The sequence below is a fragment of the Chinchilla lanigera genome, unplaced genomic scaffold (genome assembly GCF_000276665.1).
Source record: "Chinchilla lanigera isolate Chin_1 unplaced genomic scaffold, ChiLan1.0 scaffold00034, whole genome shotgun sequence".
Lineage (NCBI taxonomy): Eukaryota > Metazoa > Chordata > Mammalia > Rodentia > Chinchillidae > Chinchilla > Chinchilla lanigera.
The window spans coordinates 13,865,536-13,892,687 of record NW_004955435.1 but is presented as its reverse complement, the minus strand read 5'-3'; the positions used below and the strand labels follow the sequence as shown (position 1 = coordinate 13,892,687).

The 27,152-nt window shown below is 38.1% G+C and overlaps 1 protein-coding gene across 7 annotated transcripts; it reads left to right on the top strand.

Annotated features, from left to right (window-relative positions):
• Slc16a4 (solute carrier family 16, member 4) lies at positions 1 to 26,732 on the top strand. Of its 7 annotated transcripts, none has more exons than XM_005388919.2 (9): positions 1 to 200; positions 885 to 1,001; positions 7,025 to 7,157; positions 7,955 to 8,098; positions 8,263 to 8,424; positions 10,216 to 10,728; positions 13,326 to 13,537; positions 14,557 to 14,650; positions 14,847 to 15,176. In XM_005388919.2, exons 2-9 carry the CDS (start codon positions 915 to 917, stop codon positions 14,933 to 14,935), a joined length of 1,434 nt encoding a protein of 477 aa, XP_005388976.1. In that variant the 5' UTR covers positions 1 to 200; positions 885 to 914; the 3' UTR covers positions 14,936 to 15,176. The 7 variants fall into 7 exon arrangements, with proteins under 7 accessions (XP_005388976.1, XP_013371970.1, XP_013371967.1 ...); XM_013516513.1 differs by lacking the exon at positions 14,847 to 15,176 and adding an exon at positions 25,212 to 26,730 and having other exon boundaries at positions 4 to 200; positions 857 to 1,001; XM_005388918.2 differs by lacking the exon at positions 14,847 to 15,176 and adding an exon at positions 25,212 to 26,729 and having other exon boundaries at positions 4 to 200.
• Positions 26,733 to 27,152: the final 420 nt, after the last annotated feature.

Sequence of the window (27,152 nt, the reverse complement as noted above, 5' to 3'; positions counted from 1 at the left end):
CTTCCCCTCCGGAAAGTCAAGTCCGCAGCAGGAGCGCCTAAACTGGCTCCTGCCTCGGCTGTACAGGGCTCACTCGTCTTCAAGCGGCAGAGGAATGAAACGCCCTAGAAAAGAACATTCTAACAAATAATATCACTTATTTTTGCCTCTAAATTGCCTTGACGGTACGTGAGAATCCTTTGCTGAAAGCCACATCAAAGGTAAGGTAGAAAAGGGAGGGCGTGTTGGGTTTGTTTTTTCCGAGGTCTGGCACGATCCCCATCCCTGCTTCCAGCCTGCTCTGAGGACAGCCATTGCACGCTGGCTGATACTTCCCTTTCCAGAAAAAAACAGCCTGACTTCAAGCTGACAGTGGGAAATAGTAGTGCTGCACCCCTTTCTCAGAAATTTAATTTTCATATATATGTATTAGATTTATCCTCATTACAGCACATTCTATTACATAGTTGATATACTGGTTTCCCCAAATGTCCTTCCCATCTTTTCTAATCAGAGTCTACTTAAGGGACAGGTATTGCCATGTTATTGTCTATTTAGTTCCTTAGAACAGCTACAAGTTAGCAAGTCCTTTGTAAAGGGCTAAACTCAAGGCTTTCCTTATTTCTCTACACTCCAGAGCTGGCCCAGACATAGCTTTCCCTAGAGCTGGCCTGCAGCTCTGGGGATTTGAGAAGGAAAGAATCCTAAATAGTGGTGTGGCCATTGCGCAAACGTCCCTGCAGTTAACTAAGTCTTCAGGTGCTTCAGGGGGATGTCACTATAATTAGCCGGGTGGGGGACAAGTTGTAGTATAAGTGGGTTTATATGACAAGAGAAAATGGAGGTTTAAAAGTTCAGATCAGTTTCTTGACAACAGATTCAACTATGCCTTGGATCCATCACAGGGATCTTCCGTGGTTAAAACAGGAAACATCATGCAGAAGAGAGTAGGCAAGGCCCAAACTTATAATCAAGCCCTGGATGGAGGATGGGGATGGATGATTGTGCTTCACTTTTTCCTGGTAAGTATTTCCCCTTCCAACTCCCTGGGCTCTAGAGAAAGGCTCAGAGCAGCCTAGCAACGTCACTTAGGAAACCCTTAGTATTTGAGTGAGCAGGGGCCAGGAACCACCCATGACTGCTGAAGTCAAAGGCCCATGTTGAGCCCAGGAGAAAGCTGAAATGTCCCCTTGATTGAAAACAAAAATGTTCCAATGCACTACTCTTCTTCAAACCTTACTATCTCTTAAATCTGGTGAATGCTCTTACCCCACTTTATTGCTACATATTCAGTATCTCTGCTCTGCTGCATGGCAATTTACAATTTAAAAACAGTCATCCTTTTAACCATCTACTTGACAGTGCTAAAAAGTGTCCAACTCAGATACACTTTCTTACAAGTCACAGCTGCCCCTTTACTGACATGCTGTGGGCAGTTTCCCTCTCAGGCTAGACTCTTAGAGATCCTCCTGTCTCAGCCTCTGAGTACTGGGATTACAGGCATGTGTTTCCATGCCCAACTTGCAACTGTCTTTTAAGTTAACTTCATTCTTCTTTTAAGTTTCCCTCATCCTTCTGGACCCTCTTGGGGTTGATGTGTGAGACAGTGGTGACATGTATCATTCGCATGCCTATTCTAGAATACTGGTGGATCCTATCACTGCTGTGTCCCCAACCAACCAGGCACCAAGTGGTACTAGCTCCACAGCTTTTAAGCATTCCAGATGTGCTCTTTTAACTTTGAGATGCACTCAGGAAAACAGCCTTTTCCTTCTGACGCTCTTCCTCAGTCAGCCCGCAGTGAGTAGCCTACAGTGGTAAGATCACAGGTCCTGATGATACTGCTATAGTACAGCTCTATAAACTCAAAGGTGGGAAAATAGTCTCTTCTTCCCTAGAGACAGAAGGGGAAGGTAGGGGAGAAGTCCCAGCCAGGATTTATGTAATAGAGCGCTACTCACTAAACATCAGCTTCATTACCAATGAATGTAGAACCCTCCCCTCCCTCCACCACCACCACTGCCACTGCCCTAAGCAATGTTACTAGGAGGGAAATAATGACGCCTTAAGTCTAAGGGCCCTTCCTCCCTGGGCCACCTCCCAAATCATGCTTTGCAGAGGTGAAGTTATTAGCAAGGGTCTCTAGTTCTCCTATCTCCCTAGGAATCACTCTTTCCTCTCTGTGAATAAGAAGTTATTGATCAATTTAGTTGCTGATAAGGAAAACTCTCTAGTGATCAGATTAATAAATAATGTCCCATTTTCAGAGTGTGATGTCTTTTATTAAAGCATACAAAAAAATCAAGATCTTAACAGTGAACTCAGGGCAACTGCTTGCAGTGGTAATGTTTCTTAGAGGACTATGCTTTTATTTCTGTGTAAGTCATGAATATTTTTTCCAATACCTCAACTTCTAAAAAAAGTGAGAAATAACCAGAGGTGCTTTGGGAGCTTCCTACTTGAGAAGGTAGGGTTACCTTTCTAACTTACCCCACTTTATAGCTACACTTTATTGCTGCATATTAAAATAACTTTTCTGAGTTCAGTCTCATTAGACTGAATGTTCCTTAAGGCAAAGACCACATCTGCATTGCCTACCAGTGCACCCTCACCCCTCCCAGCCCTAATGTCAGCCTGGAACATAGGCACTCAGTAACTGCTTGTTAGTGGATGGAGAAATGATAGGCACATTTATGAATAAATAAGGACAAGTCAAGGGCCTTGTAAGACATGCTAAGAACATGTAAGACATCTTGAGACGCTGAGGTGTCAGTAAGAGAAACTAAGCAGGGGAGTGACAGGATCCGATATGCATTTCAGAAACAGTTCTGGCTGCTGGGTAGATAATGGATTAGTGAGCGTTATGTCTTGAAGCAGGGACCTCCATTGGAAGGATGCTGTAGTAATCCAGGTGAGACAACAATAAGGCCTTTAACTAAGGCAGTAACAACAGTAGAAAGAAAGTTGAGATCTGAACATATCGAAGAGACAGACCTATAAGACATACAGACAAATTAGTTATCAGGGAAAAGGAGTGCTGGGGGTTTTGGATTGACCAACTTGGTGGATGACAAGTACTATTTACTGATTTGGAAGACACAGGAAGAGGAGAAGAAAATCTAAAGATGGCTTGGATGGTTTAATTATGGACAATGAGTCTGAGGGCTTTGTAACTAAGCATGTTTGGCATACGGTTTGTGTACATCTGGAGCATAGCATCTGCACACTACCAGCATAAATGGCAGTTTGAACTTCAGGGCAAGGTGGGTAACAGCACCACTGATATTGGAGGCAGAAGAGGGACCAGAATGCAGCTTTGAGAAAAATCAGTGTAGGAAATGAGTGGAACAGCCCACAGAGGATACTGAGAATCAGAGAAGTGGCAACCCAGAAATTTTCAGGAGAAAATGATTTCCAGATGCTGCTAGAGGTCAAGTATAAAAAACTGAAAGCAATCTACTCACAGAGCAACAAAGAAGTCTCTATAGCCTTGATGAGAGCTGTTATACCACAGTGGTAGGGACTGAAGTTAGTGGATTTCAACTTTCAGTGCAGTGGTAGGATTTAAGGTGGAAATATTTCATCTTCTTTTAAAAAGCTGGTCTGTGAAAGTCAGGATAAGCTAGGACAATACTAGAGAGGGACACAGGGTAGGCAAAAGCATTCTATTATTAAATAAAAGTAACTCTGATAATGATACTGTTCTGATTTCAAAATGGGCCACTGACACTGATCTAGTCTCCTCACTCATGTTAATCAGAATGACCGGGTGAGGGAGCTCTTTCCTTGAGAGTATGGGAGAAGGTCTGCTTAAGGTGTTCCTGCTGGGTTCAACCCAGTTAACTGCTATTAAAGATAATAATGAAATGAGGGGACTAGAGAATTTCTAGGGTTTTCGTTTTATTTGAGAGGGGGCCATTTATAGCGTCTTATGTGGACTCTAGTGACAGGACTGAAACCCACCAAGCATGGTCCGAGGCATGGAATTAAGCAGATAATACAAGTTTCTGTAGTCTGCTTAGTTAGCCAAGGAAAAACACAGACGTTAGGAGAAAACTTTAGTGTCTTTAGGTCAACATAGAAACAAAGTGAGAAGATTTCAAGATTTTAAGGGCAGGGAGTAGAGCAGATGTGAGGGCTTTGCCCCTGGCCTTCCTGATACACAGTGTAAGACAGACTCAGTTATTACACAGGTAACATCCATTCATTGCTGCTATACCCAGACACCAAAGATAGATCAAAGAAATGATTCTAAGCTGGAAAACCAGTAGCTAGCCAAATTTAGGTGGCTCAGAACATAGACATCAGCATCTTATGGATACCAGTACACAACCCATGTCTACAGAAAAACAAGGAAGTTTATTTTACACAATGACACCCTACTTTAGTCTTGTTTGCTCTGGGGAAAACACAATCACCACTTTATTTTAAAGTGAGAGACAAGTCTAGGTTATTTGAGATTTGTATATACTTTCTAGCTTGATTTCCTGGTAGCTCTTACAGGAAAATTAGTCATCAATTACCTGAATGAGGGGGCTTGATAAAGTATCTTTTTCATTTCTGAATATATAGCCCTGGTGCCTATAACAATGTTCTTTCTAAATAAAGAACATTTCCCTGGGCGTGGTAGCACGCGCCTGTAATCCCAGCACTCAGGAGGCTGAGGCAGGAGAACTGTTGCGAGTTTGAGGCCAGCCTGGGCTACAAAGGGAGCTCAAGGCCAGCCTGAACTGCATAGTGAGACCCTGTCTCAAAAAGACAATCAATCAATCAATCAATCAATCAAATAAAGTTTTGTACTATTTATCAAATCAGATAAAAACAGAATGAGAAAAAAAAAACATCTAGGAGACTTCCTTTCTCCCTACCTCAACTTTTACAACCTATGAACATCACCACTGATTCTTAGCTCCTTGCCTCCAGTTAAGAAATACTACTAGTCTGAAATAAGTCTAGTGATGGTGATGAAAGAGGGGTAAGGCCTTGTTGATTAGAAAACAGGGGCTGAAGAAAGGAAGTATCTAAGAGGAAGTAAGTCTCTGACTATGGTGCATAGATAGTGCCAACTCCCCCACCAAAAAAACCCTGAAAACAGAAGATACAGAATAAGAGAAAGATGAGTTCAAGTTTGGACAAGTTGATCAGGGTTAGAAAGATGAGGCAGACAGTTATGCGTTCAAGCTCTTGGGAAAGAACAAAACCACGAGATAATAAAATCATATTTAATTAGTTAAGTGGCAAGCATTAAATACTTTCCCAGAAATTTCTAGATCTACATGTACCTATGTGCTAGTTAACATTTTCATTAGCCTCACTTCACAGAACAGGAAGCTGAACCTCTATGAAGTAGTTTGCTCAAAGTATCCAAAGTCACACTCTAGTGGTAAGCTGTGCCAGGCTGCAAAGCAAGCTAAGTCTGGCTGACAGCAGATCTATATTTGAGAGAGCGCCATCGTGAGTATGTGGGAGGTAGTTAAAACCTTAGGAGTAAAATGTCCACAAAGGGTGTACAGCATTAAGTGAAATGAGGGACATACAAATATATATAATAGTTACACTACTAATTTCTATTATTTCATTGAAAAGAAAGGTCTGTGCTTATATTGTTTGATCAGTTTTTCATACCTAGATCTTATAATCTGGGTAACTACTTTGAAGGTAACAATACACAATGTATTAACCATTGTTACTCTACTGTTTTGAAATTTTGTATCATTGTTTTTGTTTTTTCTCTTTAAAATTAAAAAAAAATAGAAATGAGTACAGAACCACAGGGGAAAATATTGAGGCAGGGTGTGGTGGTGCATGCCTGTAATCCTAGCATTCAGAAGGCTGAGGCAGAAGGATCTTTTCGAGTTCAAGGCCAGCCTGGGCTACATAAGTGAGTTCAAGGCCAGCCTGAACTGCATAGTGAGACCCTGTCTGCAAGACAAAAGAAAGAAAGAAAGAAAGAAAGAAAGAAAGAAAGAAAGAAAGAAAGAAAGAAAGAAAGAAAGAAAAAGAAAAGAAAATATTGGGTGGACAGACCAGGGGAAATCAGTAAAAGGCAACACAGGGTCTTGTGGTACTTAACAATGCCTAGCCATTCTCTGTTAAAAGCGGAGAAGTTGGCCTGGAAAAGCCAAGGCTAGTAAAAGAAAGAAAAGGGGGGCCTCTGGAGACAGTGAACACATGTTGGCCTCCACACATTTAGAGTGAGTACAGACCCTGGCTAGGTTTCCCTCTGAGTCCTGACCTCCCTTATCTCTCCCATCCCCTGTCAAATAAAAGAGGATTAGCCACGCTGATTAGGATCCCAAGAAGCAGAAGTTAAGACTACACACAATGAAAACTGAGCTCAAAAGGAGCAGTCCTTCGAATGCAAAGGAATGCAAGAGGCAGGCAACAAGGGTTAAGCAGGACAAAGAAGAGGGGAAAGGATGAGGCAAAGGACCCAAGTGACCAAACATCCGGTTAACCCTTGCTGTCATGACAGAATTAAGCATTCTCTTACGTTCTCAAGAGTATCCTAATTTGGATGATAAATTGCATGGTCACTCTACTCAGATATCAAATGAAGGAGGATACTCAGCTGAAGAGCAGAGTAAAAGCTAGTCTAAGAACTGACAAGAATAATTTCTCCTAAGACAAAGGCTTTGTCCCACATAGGTAACTGTTAAGAGCTGACCTTAACAAATGCTACAGTAACAGGCCAGTGGAGTCATGGGCTGTTACAAGGCAATCCATCCACTTACAATTCTCAGCCCATCTTAAACAGTATTTTTCTCTCTAAACTTCCAACTGTCTGTTCTCTCATACAACGCTTAGTACTGACACACCTATTCTAAAGCATCAAAATGGGGATTAAATGAATAGCTTTCATGTAATATGCTTAGCCACTCCAAAAAGAATGGCCCACCACCATTTCACCAAATGGGAAACCATCAATAAAACTAACTGGTAAATACTAGTGAGCTGGAACGTAAGAACCTCTAGCAGCTGTAACCTCTTCTGGACTAGGTTTGCTCAGCACCTGACCTGGACTCTTCATTCTGCTTTGATTTAGGTAAATGTGTTTGTAATGGGGATGACCAAGACTTTTGCAATTTTTTTTGTGGTCTTTCAAGAAGAGTTTGAAGGTACCTCAGAGCAAATTAGTTGGATTGGATCCATCATGTCATCACTTCGTTTTTCTGCAGGTATAAAATTGGCAAACTTGCTGTCCATGGAGAAGGTCCACAAAGGGCATTGGTAATACTTAGGTTCATTTATGAATATGCACTGATACATAATGCCATGAAAGTAAGGAATTATAACGCTTATTTTCTATTTGACTTGGTATCTAAATTGGGAAAATAAGGGGATTCAAGCAAAGAAAGTTGAAATACTTAGCTACTTAATGTCATGATTCAATTTTTTTTTTTTGGAAGCAGGGTCTCACTATATAGTTAGGGCTGGCCTTGAGTTTAAGGTGATCCTCCCACCTCAGCTTGGGCTCTGAGCGCTGGGGTTACAGGTGTGTACCACCATCCTCAGCTCATAGTTTCTTGTCTGGTAATGCCTTACTCCAAGTCCAGCAAGCCAGGCCATCTACCTGGAAGTCAGACCATTAAAACTTCTAATCGAATCACATTCAAAACAGAACCAATTTTTCTTCTTCTAGTTTTAGTTAACACTATAATATGGTAGAGATTAGTGATCTGGCTTTGTACTTGTCAAAGTACAATCTCATTTTTCAGATGTTCTATAATGTATTTTCAATATTTCCCTCCAAACCATCTTATGACCTATGATTTTTTTTAACTCTAAAAAGCAAAATATTGTGGATCTAGTAATATGAAGAAACCCAGTAAAAACACCTGTTTTTGAAGGATATACACAGAGTAGTCACAGTGAAGTCTTCTTCTTTTCCTTCATTCATTTAAATCACACATCAGAGGTTGAAGGATGGGAGAGCACATCTACCTTGCAGTTGCCTTTCTTTCTTCGCCCTAAGGTCCCCTGGCTGCTATTATTTGCGAAACGCTTGGAGAGAAAGCTACCTCCATTCTTGGGACGACACTTGTTGCCGGTGGCTATCTGATCAGCAGCTGGGCCACAAGCATTCCCTTTCTTTGCGTGACTATGGGGTTTTTACCTGGTAAGTACACTATAGATAGATGACTATAAAAGATGGAACGGGACTTTTCCTTCAATTGCCCGTGGGTCCAAAGGCCCAGTTACATTAGCTCAAACCCAGAATACCTCATCTGGTACCACACCATCTAATGTAAAAATAATCCCAAACTATTGTCTTTCTTTTAGGTTTGGGGTCTGCATTCTTGTACCAAGTAGCTGCTGTGGTAACTACCAAATACTTCAAAAAACGACTGGCTCTTGCTACTGCTATTGCCCGTTCTGGGATGGGACTGACATTTTTATTGGCCCCCTTTACAAAATTCCTGATAGATCTTTATGACTGGTCAGGTGAGTCAATCTAAATTTCTAAACTACCAGCTCTTCAGGATTTAACATTCAGCTCTTTCCCTTTAATGATTGGAAGCGAAGATTTTAAGAGCAATCAATTTCAAAAGGTATTACCATGACAGGAGAAAAACAACAAAAAACCCTTAAAAGATACTGCCTGTCAGAGAAGAAATGAGCATGTTATCTAAAGTAAACATGCTCTTTTTCCTTGGAGAATGCATCACAAGAGATCCTCAAGGACATACAGGATTTGCCAGCTACATGAGGAACTCGGAATTCATCAGAGTGTCTAAGGAGATAGACACCACGCTGCTTATATAAACATCCTTGTTGTGATAATAGCCCCAGGAGAAACAAGCCCCTCCCCCTTCTCACCAAGAAATTCACTTTTTTTCCCAAACCGGGAATCAAACTCCAGACTTTATGCTTGCCAGGCAGGCGCTGTGCCACTAAGCTGTACCTCCTACTTTAAGAAATTCACTTTTAATATTTTTTGGCTTTTATTGAGACAGGGTCTCGCTATGTAGTCTAGAACTATGTAACCCATGTTGGCCTCAAACTGGCGGGATCCTCCTGCTTCAGTCTCCCAAAAGCATGGATTAGAGGTGTGCACCACCATTCCTGGCTCACTTTTCATATTTTAAAAAAAACCCTGCATTTTAAAAAATTCCTCTTCCACAAAAAATAGATGAAACCAAAAAAACTTAGGTGAAAAGGATTCTATTAATCTTTAAATTTTTTTTTTTTTCCAGTACCGGGAATCGAACTCATGACCTTGAACCTGCTGGGCAAGCGCTATGCCACTAAGCTAAATCCCCAGCCCTTAATCTTTAAATCTTATCAACTATAAATTTTCACAAATGAAACTCACTCATGCCATAATTTTCTTTGTATCTGAAAATAACCCAAGTTTAAATAATCTTTAAATTACTGGGGCCAGGCATGGAGGCACACACCTGTAATCCCAGCACTTGGGAGGCTAAGGCAGGAGGATTGTTATGAGTTCCAGACTAGCCTGGGCTACAAAGTGAGCTCAAGGCCAGCCTGAACTGCATAACGAGACCCTGTCTCAAAAAGACAATAAATAAGTAAATAACTGGAAAAGATATGCTGCATATAAATGTATGTATGTGTTGTCATATGCCTACTTCTATCTACATTGCAACTCTGTAGTCTTTCCTAAATAAAATCTATTCAGTAGTCTCATGCTGAATGGGACAAACAAAGATGGACAGCAGAACCTAACATTTATTCTTTGTAAACATATACACAAGTAATAGCTTTGGTAAGGATGTGCTGAAATCAAGCCATTCCTCGGCTTTAAAGGCAAGACTAGCATCTGTATTCCTTCAAATAAACAGTTTAAAATGTCATAGTAGGAAAGATGATCAGGTAAGGTGGTTTCTAAATAACTCATGTCATTTAACTGCACATAAATCTAAATTTAAAATTCCTACTTAAAACACTACAGTTTTCTACCATTTAAAATACCTGCTCCTCAAAAAATATCTATTTTATTTATTCCCTTTAGCAAAAATAAACACCTCTCCTTCCTTCCAACTTTTGGTGCAGCTTTGTGGTTTTCTGCCTTCAAAGGACATGAACATGGCAGCGTTACACAGCTGACAAGTCAACAGGCTTAAATTAAATGCTTTCATTTTAAATGGGAGGCAAAATAGTGTTTTCAAGAATTACTGCACCATGTAGTAAGGCCTCTTCTGAGACTATGAGTGTAAAGTATAGTGAATGGAAAGGTTTTTTTTAATTTTGCAATTTTTCTCTCCTACTTAGGTGCCCTTATATTATTTGGAGCTATTGCATTGAATTTGGTGCCTTCTAGTATGCTCTTAAGACCTATTCATATCAAAAGCGAGACCAATTCTGACATTAAAGTTAGCAGTTTGTCTGCAAGTGGTCCAGAGGCACTGTGTGGGACAGAAACATCACACTGTAATGAGACACAAGAGTTTTTCATCAAGGACAGTGTTATGCAGAGAGCTGAACAACCTGATAAAACTTTTACAGTTTCACAAAATCAAAGTGAAGAGTTCAGCAATGGGCCTAACAGGAACAGACTGTTACGAATGAGTAATGAAGAAAACTGCAAGCAAAAGGCTGTTTCATGGAGCTACAAACAAAAACTCTTTGACATTTCTCTCTTGAAGAATCCTTTCTTCTGCATATTTACCTGGTCTTTTCTCCTCAGTCAGTTGGCATATTTTATCCCTACTTTTCACCTCGTTGCCAGAGCCAAAACACTGGGGATTGACATCATGGATGCCTCCTATCTTGTTTCTGTGGCTGGTAAGAAACGTACAACATCCTACCCAGAAGGAAAATGAATTTAGTTTTATAAAAGTTTACTACATGTTATTTAGAAGTTGAAGAGAAGCAACAGGTGCTGTGGGAGGGCCAGGAAAGGCAAGGTTTTGGATAGTAGGTGGAACACGGGGGTTTCTCTACACAGATCTATGAATCTTTGCACACCAATTCCACTAGGTAAGGGACCCTCACTCAGATCTTACTCATTTTCATGTACTTGACACAGTAGACATCAATATTTGTTGATATTGAATTTTAAAAAGCAGGTGCTCAGTGGCAGCAGCTACTCCAAGAAAAAAAAAAAAAAAACCCAGGTATAAAGGACTAGTACTAGTGCTTGACTTCCCAGGTTCAGGTTGCTATTTTTCCTAGCTATGTGAACTTGGGCAAGTTTCTTGCTTTGTCTGTCCCTCAGTGTGCTAATATGTGATATACACATAACAGTACCTATCCTCATAAGGGTCATGATGAAAAACGTAATACATATAGTTTAGTACAGTGCCTTGGCCTACAGGACACATTCAATAATATTAATTAGTATTTGCAGTTAAGGGTATTTCCCTTTAAAATAACAGTAAAACATAAATATGACTCGACTAATTATATTAGCTAACACTTAAAATAACTCAAAATGTAAATTAAAAATGAAAACCATTTTAGTTGAGTATATTCATAAAAATGATTAAAGACAGAATGCCTGATCAAGAAGCTTAAGATTCTTTCAGAGGACAAGATGGGAAGACTAAAAGAATGAAGAGAGCTTGCCCAGCATGGTGGCATGCATCTATAATCCCAGCACTCAGAGGCTCAGGCAGGACTGCTGAGTTCAGCACCAGCCTGGGCTACATAGTGAGTTCAAGGCCAGTCTAAACTACATAGGGAGACTCTATCAAAAAAAAGAAAGAAAAAAATGAAATGAGATGGAACTGGCTTGCCTTAAATATCCAGAAATTCTCAATAGTTCAACAGTAATTTTTCCCTTAATTTCTTGGACAAGTTAATTTACCAACGCTTTACAAAGCCGAATGTACCTAGTTTCAAATGTTCCAATTAAAAAGATGCTCTGTTGTGAGCTAAATACACCTTTTTCCCTTTTAACAACAAAGACCCACTAGTTCAGTCAAATAATGCTTATGTATCTTAAGAGAAAGATACCTGGCCAAATACTGTTTTTTTTGTTGTTGTTTGTTTTTTTTTACTGCAATGTCGGAAACAATTTAGAACAGATTAAGACTGCACAATGGGGCCAAAAATCCATACATTCCTAATATACTATATATCCTAGGAAGTAACTATAAAGGTAAAAATGGTACTATCCTTTTTCCATTCTTTCTTTTAATGCAACAGTTTATGTTTGCACTATAGGAAGAATGTGAAGTACAAAACTGGAGCTCATGCTATGCCTGGTGAATATCTCTTTCAGTGTTTTAAGTGCTGTTATCAGGTTATAACAGGATAATGGGTTAACAATGACTTTCACACCATACTTTCGCACTCATCGCACCATACCTCGTGTTTCAGTATGATCTCCCATGTCTAGATTTCCTATTTCAAATTACCCATAATGATCTTTGGAAGCCTTAATTCCGTGTCATAAGCAGTTAAGAGTTCCACTGGGCATGGTGGGGCACGCCTGTGATGCCACTACTCCGCAGGTTGAGGCAACAGGAAACATGACTGCCAAGAGTTCCAGGCCAGCTTGGACTACCGTGTGTGCATGGCCAGCCTGACCTACAAAGTGACACCCTGTCTCAAAAAGCAAACCAGAAAGTTTTTTTTAACGTTAAGACTTTTATTACTTTTCAGTCTTCTACCATTTGACTTCTTGGGGACACTGCCCTAACTCTACTAGTCCTTTAGAAATTTCACTTCCTCACCTGCAGGACATCTAAAAGGACAGCAAGGCCTCCCAAGCCTAGGGAACCTTGTAATCAGGAATTCCCAGTCAAGTGTTATTAGCTTTCCACACACACACACACACACACACACACACACACACACACACACAGGCAACTTGGTAAGTTTCCCATTCAATTTTGGAGAAACCTTGCCTTTTTGATATTTTACTCACTGTGCCTGTAAGTAAATGATGTTTTTTAGTAAAGGTGCCATTTTGGTAGATAAATGAAAACTTTTTCCCCTCTCATATCTTGGCTTCAGAATGGAGTTGTAGTACCTGGGGAAAGATGCCTATGCATCTTAAAGGGTAAAAGAAGAATAACATAGTAATAGGGGGGAGCTTACCAAATTACAGACAAAGTGGTAGGAAATTATCAACGGTTGTTGTTTTACATATTGTTATCTACAAGATAGTTTCTCAGGAAAACAAATAGACAAATAATAGTGAGTTGCAGACAAAAGTGGTAGATTATCAATAGTTGTTGTACTATACTTTGGTATCTTCAAAGTGGCTTCTAAAGAAAATAAATAAAGCTATACATGAGTGACCAACTGAATAATTATTGACTATTCTCAATGGTTGTTGTAGGAAACACATAATAATAAACATCATTCCCACTTTTTTAAAGGGGCTAGGAAAATGGAATTAATTTCCTGAGACTTTTTCTATATTGTTTCAGGTATCGTTGAGACAGTCAGCCAGCTTATTTCCGGATGGGTTGCTGATCAAAACTGGATCAGGAAATATCAGTACCACAAGTCTTACCTCATCCTCTGTGGTATCACTAACTTGCTTGCTCCTTTAGCCACCACGTTTTCACTACTTATGACCTATACCATCTTCTTTGCTGTTTTTGCTGGTGGTTACCTGGCACTGATACTTCCTGTACTGGTAAGTAGACAATCATTAATACTGTTGAATCATTTAGTGTTAGTAACAATCTCCCCAAAAGAGAATACATATTTTATATTACTTTTATAATTTTACAAAAATATACCAAGCAGAAATTCTACAGCTAGTTGTAGTCTACCCAATTATTCATCTTACCTTAAGGGAAAGGATGAGAGGGGCCAATCACATGGGACAGAAAGGAATTAAATCATAAGAGGGATCAGCAGGATTTCATTGTGCCCATCAGTCTCCTAAAACATTGGGCTTGTGCTTACTCTCTCCTTCAGCTCCAGGAGTCTTTGGCTCCAAGGCACAATCTTGAAAAACCAATAAACCAGTGTAGCTTTTCCTTGTTGAGATTACTAAGCGCTGACCCTGTGTATTTTAATAGGGACATTAATGTTTGTTTTTAATCTCCTCCACTTTTATCCTAAATTGGCTTAAAATCCTAGGCAAATAGAACTGGAATATTTATGAAAACACTTCTGTGTTCTTGGAATCCCTTAAGCTCTTAAAACTGAGTCCTCAATGTGCTAGAACAAAATCCCTTGGAAAATTTCTAGCCTGTTACTGACCAGGATGCTGTAGGATGCTTGGGCAAAACTCCAGCTTCCTGAAGCCAAAACCAATCCTTTATGCTGAGTTCTTACAAACCCATGGCTGGTAATCAGCCAGAGGTATCACTGTCAGCTCAGATTATAAAGTATTATTTCCTAATAGAGGTCACTGAAATTCAGGGGGGAAAAGAACTCATGAACCACATAAAAGATTTTTAAAACTAAAAACAAAAGCCAGCACTCTTCCACTAATAATGGATAATGTGAAAACTGGCTGCCTAGCCAAGTTATTGTTCCCTATTTGATCTCTGCTCTTCCATAACGCTGGGAGCAAAAGGCTATCCAAATTACCTCTGAAGTAATCAGTCTGAGATGATATAAACAGTATTTGTCATTTGTAGTCATAGACCTTCATAGAACTTCATCCTTAATATGGCTAACACTGAATTCTAATCCCTACAGGTAGATCTGTCTAAGAATTCTAGAGTACACACGTTTTTGGGACTGGCTGGTTTCTTTGCTGGGATGGCTGTGCTTTCTGGACCTCCTATAGCAGGTAACAACTGAGCCACGTTCTGAGCAAATTTCAACAGTAATAAAACACTGATCCAGGATTAATGTAACATATAATGATGTACCAGGTTAAAAAGTTTGGTATCTTTAGCTTCCCTGTGTGCTCTTCATCACCAATACAGGAAAATCTATGGTTTAATTCAACAGATGTCCCCTAACAAGACTGTTACATTCTCTAGGGAATCTGAGAAACAGGACTGACGTATGTCTACTTATCTGGAAGGATAATCCACTTTCATCAGTCTCAAAGAACCATATGATGCTTTAAAAAAAGAACCACCACTAGTGTATTTTATCCAAACAGGAGTCACTTTCCTGAGCTTGAAGGCCACCAGCCTAACACTTCTGTTCTCTGATGTGCCAGAGCTGTCCAGGGCCACCCACGACCATTTCTTTTCAGAGGGAGGGAGAACTTTCATGTTCTGTCTATAAGTAGACCACTTTGCCTAAAGGATTCTCTAGAGAAGTTATTGGGGTCCACTAATAAACATTATATGCAAGTATATACAGTAACTGTGTAATTCTGATTTTTTAACTTGAAGATTGAAGTGAGTTTTGGATTCACCTTTCATCTAACTGGTTATTTTTTGCTTGCTAAACATTTAATGTAAGACTACTAAAAACTTGACTACTCATACAAATATGTCAGACCAGGCTTAGATGTTAATTTCTTATGAACCAAAGGTTCTCAATACATATGAATGTACGAATCAGTGCAACATCTGCAATCATCCACAAAAAGGAATTTAGCCTAAAATTCACTTTTGCTGTTTTCAGTTCTGGCATGAGACGAAAAAGGGGTCTGATCTTGCCCTACTATCTTTTTTCAAAAATTAAATTTTATCATGATGTTAAGTTTGTACCTTTTGAGACTTAGCTTTCTTTTTTTGTTTGTTTGTTTGTATTTTTGGTCTTGGGAATCTAATTCATGACCTCGTGCTTGCTGGGCAGGCCACTGTGCCACTGAGCTAAATCCCCGGCCCTTTTGAGACTTAGAAAAGGCAAATACTGAAAAAGAATATAAACTTAGGATATAAAGACATACTACCAGGAAGAAAATAATACGATTTGAGGTTCAGTTTAAGTGTATTCTAAGGGGAAAAGTTACACAGATATACAACTCACTGCCTTATTTGCATTTATGTGAACACTCCCTTCCCCATGTTGTCTCTCAGCCTACATTTTGCACCTAAACAATAGGCTAGAATTTTAATGTCAAGCCCAGAATTGTTATATAGTGATTGGCAAAGGGAGGGTACATACCAGAATTGCCTTTAAGAGTTACTCTATGACTAATACCTGGGATCGGGGTCAGTAAAATACCAAAAACTCTAATAGTTCAGCAGTTTGCCCATATTTTTTAAACCTTGATCTTTGTGTGTGTGTGTGTACGTGTGTGTGTGTGTGGTACTGGGATATCTTAACTTTATTGGTTGTTCCAATGGTGCCTCAGAACTGTGAATACCCATTAAGCCAACAGTATAGTGACATAACAAATACCAGGGCACAAAATATCTTATTCAAAGGCAAATAACAAAATTACAGTATGTCTGATGTTATACATGTCGTTATACACGTTAAAATGTTAAGAGTTCATTATATGAGAAGATAAGGCAAGTTTTGTGAGGACCACTACTTCAAAACTAACAGCTAGACGTGTCTATATGGATCTTAAAACCAATTTGTTGGGCCATAATCTTTTTATTTTTTTTTAAATGGATGGACTACAACAGAAATTAGAAAGCACAGGATGTATTTTTAAAAAAACACAGCATACCACTTTATTGTGCAACTTTTATTCCATGCATATACATTCCTACATAATATAAAATGTTTTATTGTCAGTCAGAAAAAATGTTTATAAGTCTTTTATTATCCAAAGTCTAGAACACCTTACAACTATGTGTGAGGATTAAAAGAGCTCATGATTAATATTTATATCTACTTTCTGAGAATATTAATTAGGCAATCACAAATGCTGTAAATTCTACAAAAATGTCAAATATTGCTAAAGGCTTATGTATAGATTTTTTTAGTCAGGGGTTGCTCATAGTATGATTCTCTTACATTTCCCAATTTATCCCAGGATCTCTCACTATGCTTCTTTTTATTTTTTATTTTTTTTGTTTTTTTTGGTTTGTTTCTGGTACCGGGAATCAAACTCATGACCTTGTGCTTGCCAGGCAGGTGCTGTGCTGCTGAGCTAAATCCCCAGTCCCATTTTTAAATTTAATTTTATTTTTTTTTTGGTTTTTTTGGCTTTCACTATAATGTGAAGTCCCTAAGCATCTTGTTGAAGGCAAACATTTTAGGAGCCTTGTAGTCATTCTGTGAATAAAAGAGGACTTTACAAATGAGGACTTTACAGATTTTTCAGGTTTGTCCTTAACTTCTGACACTAGCAACAACTACCAAAGAAACATTAAAAATGTCAATTTACAGATTAACTCATTTCTCAAGAGGTGTGGGCAATTATATACTGTGTTTATCTTCAACTAAATCGAAGGCTTATTGGCGATAAAATACTGAATTCCCAATTCAACTTAATCTTCACAGCTGCATGAGATTTTACTTACCCAGATCTGTTATTACCAAATTGCAAATGCTGAAATTCCGATAAAAGATTACAGGCATTTTAAATTAGGAATCTGACAAACAGTAAATCCTCAGTCAAAACACTAGTTAAGAATGGTAACACTGATTACATGAATAGTATTTTTCTCCTTCCTGTATGGAAATAAAAAAAAAAAAGTTAGTTCTATACATTTTTTTAAGACTCCAAGAGAAAAAAAAAAGCATAGGAATCACAGCTCCCCGAAACTGCAGCACCAGGGATTGAGTCCAGTGTTCACACTGAGCTACATCCCGTCTTATTTTTTTATATTTTGAGACAGGTGTCACTAAGTTGCTAAATTGAACAGGCTGAATTTGTGATCCTCCTGCCTCAGCCTCTGAGAGTACTAGGATTATGGGTAGGCGGTGACATGAGTAACCTTTTTTTGGTCTTTTTTGTTGTAAGACAAACAAGGTCTCCCTAAGTTGTCCACCCTGGCTTCAGACTTGTGATCCCCCTGCCTCAGCCTTCTGGGTACTTACTTTTTATTTTTAAAAATGATAAAAGTAGAGCATATGAGCAAAAAAAATTATACATCTTGCTCAATTGTGAATGTGACAAGAAACACAGTACAACAAATTTGTTACTCACATCTTTGATGAAACTGACAGGATTGAACAGATGAAAGTAAACACTCACCTTTCCTACACATACTTTTCCGTTAAGGCACCACCCTTGCCCACTCCAACCCATAGTCCCTCTGATCCCTTTCTAGTGTTTAGTAACAAATTCAATTTTAGCTAGTGATACGGCCAGAATTAAACTAGGTCAGTTTTAGGGCTGTTTAGGTTCCCTGACAAAACATGGTCAGCAGGCCTAAGTCTAGGACAAATGTCATGGCTCACCTAAACTGAACTGCTGTTGTTTTCCTGGCAGAAAGTATTCAAAACTATACACTAACATCAGGCATGGTCATGTATACCTGTAATCACAGCACTCAGGAGGCTGAGGCAGGAGAATATCCACGAGTTCGAGGCCAGCCTGGACTACAAAGTGAGTTCAAGGCCAGCTTCAACTGCATAGCGAGACCCTGTCTCAAAAAGAAAAAAAAAAAAAGCCTGTACACTAAGATTAAATACCTTGAAAAGCGGTGGAAGAATAAAGTAAACCTGCAGAAAATTTATCAAGATTATATTGTGTTGAGATAATTCAGCCAGTAACTATTAGTTAGTCCTCTAATTGTGTGACACACTGTGCCATGGGCTACAGTCAGAGCTTCAAGAAATAAAACAATGTCTATCCAAACAGAAAAACAGTGCCTTGGACAGAAAAGTTTATGATCATAATCTCTAACATACAAGTGAGATGTAAACTACTTATATGAAATCCTAATCAGGCACCCAAGATATCTGACATCTTAGCTCAAATGTTCAAACCTCAGCTTCACTTAAAAATAAAACCAAGGGCCACATTAATTACCTATAAAATAAAGCCAAATGCATTTTCCCTTCCCTATTCCCAACTAACAAATGTGTGTGTGTGTATATATATTGCCATAAATGTATTTATTTAAATCAATCACAAATCTTTTAAAATCTTAATTATTTGATTATAACTCCACATCATTCAGTAATTACCAACTAACTTATTAGCACAGCATTTTACAAGATGCTACATAAGACAGAGAAAAGAAAAAAAGTTACCCTCTTGAAGTCCATCCAGGGTTCTCTGGGTTGTGGCATGGTACACACTCTGACAAACAATGAGTGGGCATCAAACTTAGGACAAAGGTCTACAACTTCAAAAACTAAGAACTACTAGAATCAGCATTCTTTTCTTAACTGAAAATTTCATTTAGCCACAATAATGTGTTTATCCAATTTCTTACCTTTAATTGAAGACACTGTGAGCTGTAGGATGACAAAAACAACCTTAAAATATGTACAATTTTAATCAAACGTATTTCATAAAAGTGATTCCCGCCTCAACAAACTCTAGAAATTAAACTACTTCTAAATTTGAATAGATTTGGGTCAGCTGCACTCCAGAATAGGTTAAAGTTTACTAGTTTTTAAATAAGTACGTATCTCTTCTGCTGTTACCTGCCAATCTCATATCTCATCAGACATGACATGCAGTAAAACTGGTAATTTTGTACTATTTTTGCTAGGAAAAGAATGGATAAAATGGAAATTCATCTATCTAAGCTTGTTTGTGTCCCTTTAACACAGATAAACTATCGTTCATGTTATTCTGTATCTCTATTCCATCCTCATTTCAAATACAATCAATCTGGTCCTTGCTCTATGCTTTACCAAACATGACCGCTACAGTTTTATCATACTGGCTTATCAATTAAGAATTTCTCTATGTCCTAAAATTTTATGTGAAGAAACAACTCAACCTTTTGAGATATATATATGAGGGAGGTGTGAATGGAAGACAAGTGAGAAGGCACAGAAAGTTCTTTGTCCTCTATAAATTCTGAAGAAGATACTCTGGTTTCTCTTTAGATCGTATAAATCTTTCTCCTTTTTTATAAATCCTGAAGAATACGATAGACAGGGAAGAGACAAAAGAAAATATGTAAACCATTTACTCATCTGGTGACTCTTCCCCGCTACAAAGACCCCACAGAATTTCACTCACTCTGGTTGAGAATTCCTAGGATTGATGAAACCTACAAAAAATATCAAAAATAAATTTAAAATAGCTCCCTACTGTGGCTTAAAAAAGGGAAGCACGAGTCCCCCCCAAATAAAACACGCTTTACAAAGCTAGGAAACTTTCCAAATGTTAATAAAGACTACAGCCTTTTCAATAAAACTTATAGCCATAATCACTACTTAAAACACTCCTAGTAAATCTTCCTACAGCTTTCCATTGTGGGCCTTTAGTGAGTTCCTATCTTAAAAGACCTTGAGGTTTAAATTTGCTAACCCATGTTTCCCAAGATTGTTCCTATCATGGTTCATATAGAAAATATTTATACAACACATCTAAAGTAAAAGGACAAGGTTATTCACCAACCAGTGGTTTCACTGACCCTGGGACAAAAGATCACTGTCTAGGCACACGCTGGAAGTTTGCCACTAGGCTATAGCCCAACAGCTGGAAGCTCTCACTGAAACTGGCCAATCACAGAATTCTCAACCATTTATTTAAATCATCAAGGAACTTTGGGGTTAAACACCTTGTAAGTATATTTCAAATTTTAACAAGATGACTAATAGTAAACTTACAATAGTAAACCTAATAAAAAGAATTCATGGTTCAGGTCAGTGCTGGGAGTGGTGGCGCACACCTGTAATCCCAGCATTCGAGATGCTAAGGCAGGAGGATCGTTGCAAGTTTGAGGCCCTCCTGAACTACAAAGTGAGCTCAAGGCCAGCCTAAACTGCATAGTGAGAAATGATCTCAAACAAAACAAGACAGTTCAGGTCAATAACTAAGTTCTTGGTGGTACGAATACTTCTTAAACAAGATGTTAAATACCTTTTTATATATGTATGGCTTAATTCATAAGATAATGTAGAATGACTTAAAATGCTGACATTTTAAAAAATGAATTTAGAATCATGTACTTCCATCAAACTTAAAAGCTTTTTTTGTTGATTCCATGAAATCTGGTTTGTAAAATTGTTTATTTCAATTTTTTTTCCGGTACCGGGAATCAAACTCACGACCTCATGCTTGCCAGGGAGGCGCTGTGCAACTGGGCTAAATCCCAGCCCCTGTAAAACTGTTTAAAGAAGCTCAACCCAGCTGGGCATGGTAGCATACACCCCTAAGTCTGGCCTGTGGGAGGCTGTGGGAGAAGGCTCGCAAGTTCAAGCACCTGTCTCAAAAACAACAACAAAAACTAAAAAAAGGCTCAACCCAATCAATTGGTTTTTTTGTGGTTGTTGTTGTTTTTTTCTTTTTGAGACAGGGTTTTGCTATGCAGTTCAGGCTGGCCTTGAGCTCACTTTGTAGCCCAGGCTGGTCTGGAACTCACAACAATCCTCCTGCCTCAGCTTCCTGAGGGCTGGGGATTAGAGGCGTGTGCAATCACCACGCCCAGCTCAATCAATTGTTTTAAATGATCACAGGAAACAGTGTTAGAAATTCCTTCTCAAAACAAGGATGACAAACTGCCTGGCAAGCTCAAGGTCATGAGTTTGATTCCCGGTACTGGAAAACAAACAAACAAACAAACAAAAAGGGTAACAACTATACCTATGAAAGAAATAATTTGGACTAATAATTTAACATGCATCTCAGACAAATCTGATGCTGTAGTAGTCTGGAGACACTGAGGAAATGCTTATAGAGGCCTTTGCTTTAATCTGCCTCTCTTCAGAATGCTGTCTACACATAGTAATACCTAGCACAGAGTAAACATTCAAGTGCACGTTATCCTAGATTGTGGCTAGCACATAATCTCGTCATTCTCAGACATTCATGATGCTTCCACTGTAACTACAACGGAATCCAGTCTGAATGTCAACATGTGTGATTCCATTTAAAAGTCTAAGAAACAGAGTTTCTAATTTCTTTCGAAAATATTTCCTTAAAAACATTCAACTGTCTAGGGCTGGAAGTCCATTCATATATAGCCGTTTCAGACTGTTCAAAAAAAAAAAAACAAAACAGTACAAAGATATAATAAAATCAGAACAAATATATAATCATTTTTTTACTTTTGGGGTAGACAAAGACTAGTCCAACTTAATAGAGCAGATATTTGAAGACCAATGAAGCTCAAATTTTAACTTACCTATGAAACACTGAAATCTAAGCTTATTAGTAAAGCTAATACAACTATAGTATGTCTTAAAATGGTTGAGACCAAAAGTCTTTCGAGTTTCACATTTTGGAGGGAGGCCTTGTTATATCTGCATATATATAATATCTTGGAGATGGGAGAGACCTAAGTCTAAACATGAAATTCATTTACATTTTATGTACACCTTCTATATAGCTTGAAGATAATTTTATATAATACTTTTAGTAATTTTGTGTATGTAATAGAAATTTCATGACGTAGAATTTTCTACTCATAGCATCATGTGAGTGTTCGAAAAATTTCAGACTTTGGATTAAGTGTGCTTAACCTGTATTTCCATAAGACTATCAATAACATGATATAATTCTGCATTGTACATTTCATCTCATATTTGCTATTGTAAATAGCATTGTAAAACTAGATACCCAATAGCACATTATTTTCCTACTCAATGACAAGTGGATCTTAATTAGAAGTTTAAAAATACTAATACCTCAATTACCAAGTATGAATGGGAGAAACAAGATTTAAAACAAACTGTTTCATTCAATTATACATGAAAAATGAAAATAGCTATGAAATATGCTCTGATTTCCCATTGTACAAAGAATATCTATTAAATATGTATTTCTGTTTGTTTTGAGACCAGTCTTCTCTAAATGGTCTAGTTCAAGTGGCCTTGAATTCTGAATCTTTCTGCCCCAGCCTGCCAAGTGCCTGCCAAGTGCCTGCCAAGGATTACAGGCATATGCCATGATGCCCAGTTTTTTTTTTGTTTTTTTGGTTTTTCTCCGGTACCGGGAACCGAACTCACGACCTTGAGCTTGCCAGGCAGGCGCTTTTGCCGCTGAGCTAAATCCCCAGCCCCCATGATGCCCAGTTTAAAGTTAATGTTTCAAAAACAACTCTTTTTTTGTGTGTTTTGTTTTTTTTTTCTGGTGCCAGGAATCGAACTCACGACCTCGCGCTTGCCAGGTAGGCGCTGTGCCGCTGAGCTAAATCCCCAGCCCCCAACACTCTCTTTTTAAGATTGTGTATGTGTGTGTACGTGATGAAAAGGTTGTAAGTTTCTCTTCAACTATTTTTGGCTTTGTCCTCCTGACATTTCTCATGCCCCTACCTTAAAATTCACAGTAAATCTGCTGTGCTCATGGGACTACGCCAAGAATGTTCCCTTTCTCACTCGCCTTTCTTGAAATTGCTGGGTGAGTTCAGAATGGTCCCATTTCTTAGCAAGTCATAGGTCAGTCACAATCAACATAACACAAAAACTTGTCCTAGCTGGTTTCACTCTGCTCTCTTGCTTACTTTCAAGAAGCACTTAATGGAGGCTACTGATCAAACAGGAATCAATAAACAAAAAGCAACTCAGTTCAGTTTAAGAGGCCATAAAGCATTCCATTCATGTATTTATTACCTTAAGAACAGGAAACATAAAGCTATTTATTGAAACAACAAAAAAGAGGCTGGGAGTGTACCTCAGTGGTAGAATATGCACTTAGTATGTGTGAGACTTTGGATTCAATCCCCATCACATATACAATAACAACAAAAATGAAACATCCCAAACCACAAATAAATGTTTTTAAAAGTTGAAAGTCTGTACCAGAACCAAACAAGAAAAACAAAGCCAGGAAAGACATATACAATTATACCAGAAAGAGATGGGTGGAGAAAATAAACTATGTATCTAATGAATCATTATGATCTAAGGAAAATAAAAAGGCATAAAATAAGTACCACAAAGGCAGGTATTTCCATCTATCTGTTTACAGGTATGTCCTTAGAACCTAGGAATGTGCTGGCCTGCAACAATAATCCCCCTCCCCCCAGTACTGGGAGATGAACCCAGGACCTTACACTGAATTACACAGCCTCAGTCGTTTTTATTTTTTGAGACAAGATCTCACTAAATTGCCTAGGCTGGCCTTGAACCTGCAATCCTCCTGCGTAAGCCTCCCATGTAGTTGATATTACAGAAGTGCACTGCCAGGTCCAGCTACTAAAATTTTTTTAACAGGTAACCAGATATAATATCCATGTAATACTTTAAAAATGGCGCTTCTCAAAGTGAGATAAGTGGACTACCAAAGGTCCCTGGAAACCTTTTAAGGGATTACAGGAGGCCAAAACTATAATACTAAGGCACTTTTACAATGCTGACTTTTACAGCAACGTTTAAGTGCTGGGGCCTTGGCAAATATTTCTGGCCATTATACACAGTTTGAAAGAAACCGAAAAAGCTGCCAGAGGTGGGCATGGTGGCACACACCTATAATTCCAGCACTCTGGGAGACTGAGGAAGGAAGATCACAAGTTCAAGCCCAGCCTAAACAATTTAGTGACACTGTCTTAAAATAAAAATAAAACAAGGGCCAGGAATGTACCTCAGTGCAAATGCCTTAGGCTGAACCCCTACTGTGTATGTATAGGGGGGGTTCACATAAGTTCTTGTACCATTAGCCAAAAGATTTTTGAGGCTTCTTTAATTCCTCCTTTAAGAAAACATTTAGCTGGGAATGTAGCTCAGTGATAGAATACTTGCTTATCACTGGAGAGGCCCTATGTTCAATCCTCAGTACTGCCAAAACAATGAAAAAGTGCTTAGATTTCAGGAAGAACTTGTTTAACCCACTTCATCAAACCATTTCTTCCCATATTATCTCATGACCCCTGAGTATTCTCTTCAAAGCCCTCAACACTTATGTATTTTATATGGTTAATACTTATCTCCCCATTAAACTAAGCTCCATAAGGCAGGGACCATGTCTGTTTTGGCCTAATATTATCATAACACAACATATTGCCAGGAACACAGTAAGTACTCATATGTTTGTTTAGTAAAGGAGAAAGGGCAATTGGACCTCTTTTTTTTTTTCCTTTGGCAACAGTAGTAAAATTCAGGATTATTTTCTTTGTAAGAATTGCAGTTTTCAAATAAGATTCACTGTAAAATGAAAAAGTATGTGTTCCCAATTTTCTCTAACATCCATTATAAGATGAAATGAATTCTGAGTCCACAATAATTTTTTTTACAACTGTCTTAGATGAAACTATTCCATTTCATCAAGAAAAAGGCAGGTAACATACTTGACTAAGTTTCTAGTGGGTCACAATACAGATTAATAAATACAGGAGGCCCCTTCTTTTAAGGCAGTTAGTGGTTGAGAATTATTAATGGAAAGATTTGCTTCACTAATAGAAATCCTTCCTTCCTTCCAGGCTGGTTATATGATTATACAGAGACATACACCGGCTCTTTCTACTTCTCTGGAACATGCTATCTCCTCTCTTCACTTTCCTTTTTCTTTGTACCACTGGCTGAGAGATCGAACAGTGAACAGTTTCCAGAAGAAAAGAGGACTACAGTCAAGTAAAAGCTTAACAAAAGAAAATCTAAATAAGTTTTGGGAAACAAAAGCTTGGAAGAAGATCCCTTGTTTATAAAATGAGAAGGTAAACCAGATAGTTTTTCTGTTTCACCTTATTTTGGCCTTCTGAAGAATATCCATCCTAGTAAGAATAAGAGCAAATTAGTTAAAGCAACTACCTTATATATTAAGTAAAAAGAAAAGTATACGAAATTAATCCAAACTCTCAACTGTACCTAGATAATTTAATCACTAAATTGAAAAAATTTTTTAACTTACAGAAGTATTAAATATAGCCACTAGTTGACTAGAACTTTGGAATCTTAATGAATACCCAAAATTTGCTTAGTGATTGGAATGGTATACACCTCCCCAAAAGTTCATCTTTGTTTACTGATAAGAACTAATTTTCTCTGTATCATTTTGTTTCTAAATTTCTATGATGAACATGTACTGCTATGTAATAAAAAATAAAAAATTATTTTAAAAAACCCTTAACATCGTAATTGTACTCCTAAACAATATCACTGCTGTTCCATCTAAACACCATTACTTATTCACTACATTTGAGTATTGAAAATATTTATGTTAAATATCTAGAGGTCTCTTAAGAACTACAAGTTTCGGGGCCAGGGATATAGCACAGTGGCACAGCACTTGCCTGGTAAGCACAAGGTCATGAGTTCCATTCCCAGTACCACAAAAAGAACTATAAATTTTCTATAATAGTTGAATAGGTGGTTTTAATGGGAAGTATATTTAAATTAAAAGATGTTTATTATATATCAGATAATTGTGTTAACTAATTAATAATGTCACTTAGAATAAGCAGGAACAAAAAAAAAAAGAATAAGCAGGAACATATAAATAGCCCTCCATTATTTAGGTGATCTCTATGAGTAAAAAAAAAAAAAAAAACACTTTCTCTAACACCAATCTCCCTTAAAACCTCCTTCAGAATGCTTCTTAAACTATTATCATCATCATTCCATCTTTCAGCCTTTGAACATCTATTGATTCCCTATTGAGAAAATCCTAGCCTGAAAGCTTCATTTCAGCTCAAAGATGCCATACCTTCCTTCTATGTATCCTTTGTCCAAGCATTGCCAACTGCTGCAATCCCACTGACTTGCCTTTTTCTATCAGACACACCCTTATTTAATCATTTACAATCTGACTCAAAGGTTCACTCCTTTGGAAAACTTTCCCCAGGATCTGGAACCCTATCTAACCTATCTAACTTTTAAACAGAGGACTCCATGATCTCCTATCAATTTTGTCCATTAGACCAACAAGGTGGTATTTTATTCATTTTTGTATTCTCCAAGGCTTTAAGCTTTGAAACCAAATTAAGCTGGGCTAGGGCTGGGGATTTAGCTCAGTGACACAGCACCTGCCTGGCAAGTGCAAGGTTGTGAGTTCAATTCCCGGTACCAGAAACAAAACAAACAAAACAAAACAAAAAAAAAAAAAAAAAAAATTAAGCTGGGCTGAAATCTATTATCTCAAAGACAGTAGGTAGTCTTATTCAAGTGTAAATGTCTAATATGTTTTTCACATTTTACTTCTAAAATAATATGAATAAAAAACAAAAATACTACACCTCATAAAAACAGCAAAAATAGTTGATAAACCTTAGCTCTGCCACTCATTACAGTAGGATCTCATAAAAGTTGCTCAGCTTCTTTGGTCACCACTTTCCTCCTCTGTAAAATGAGGATATTATTACCAAACTACTCCACAGATGTATCGTGGAGTACATGTTTGTATCAAGCAAATACAAAAATACATG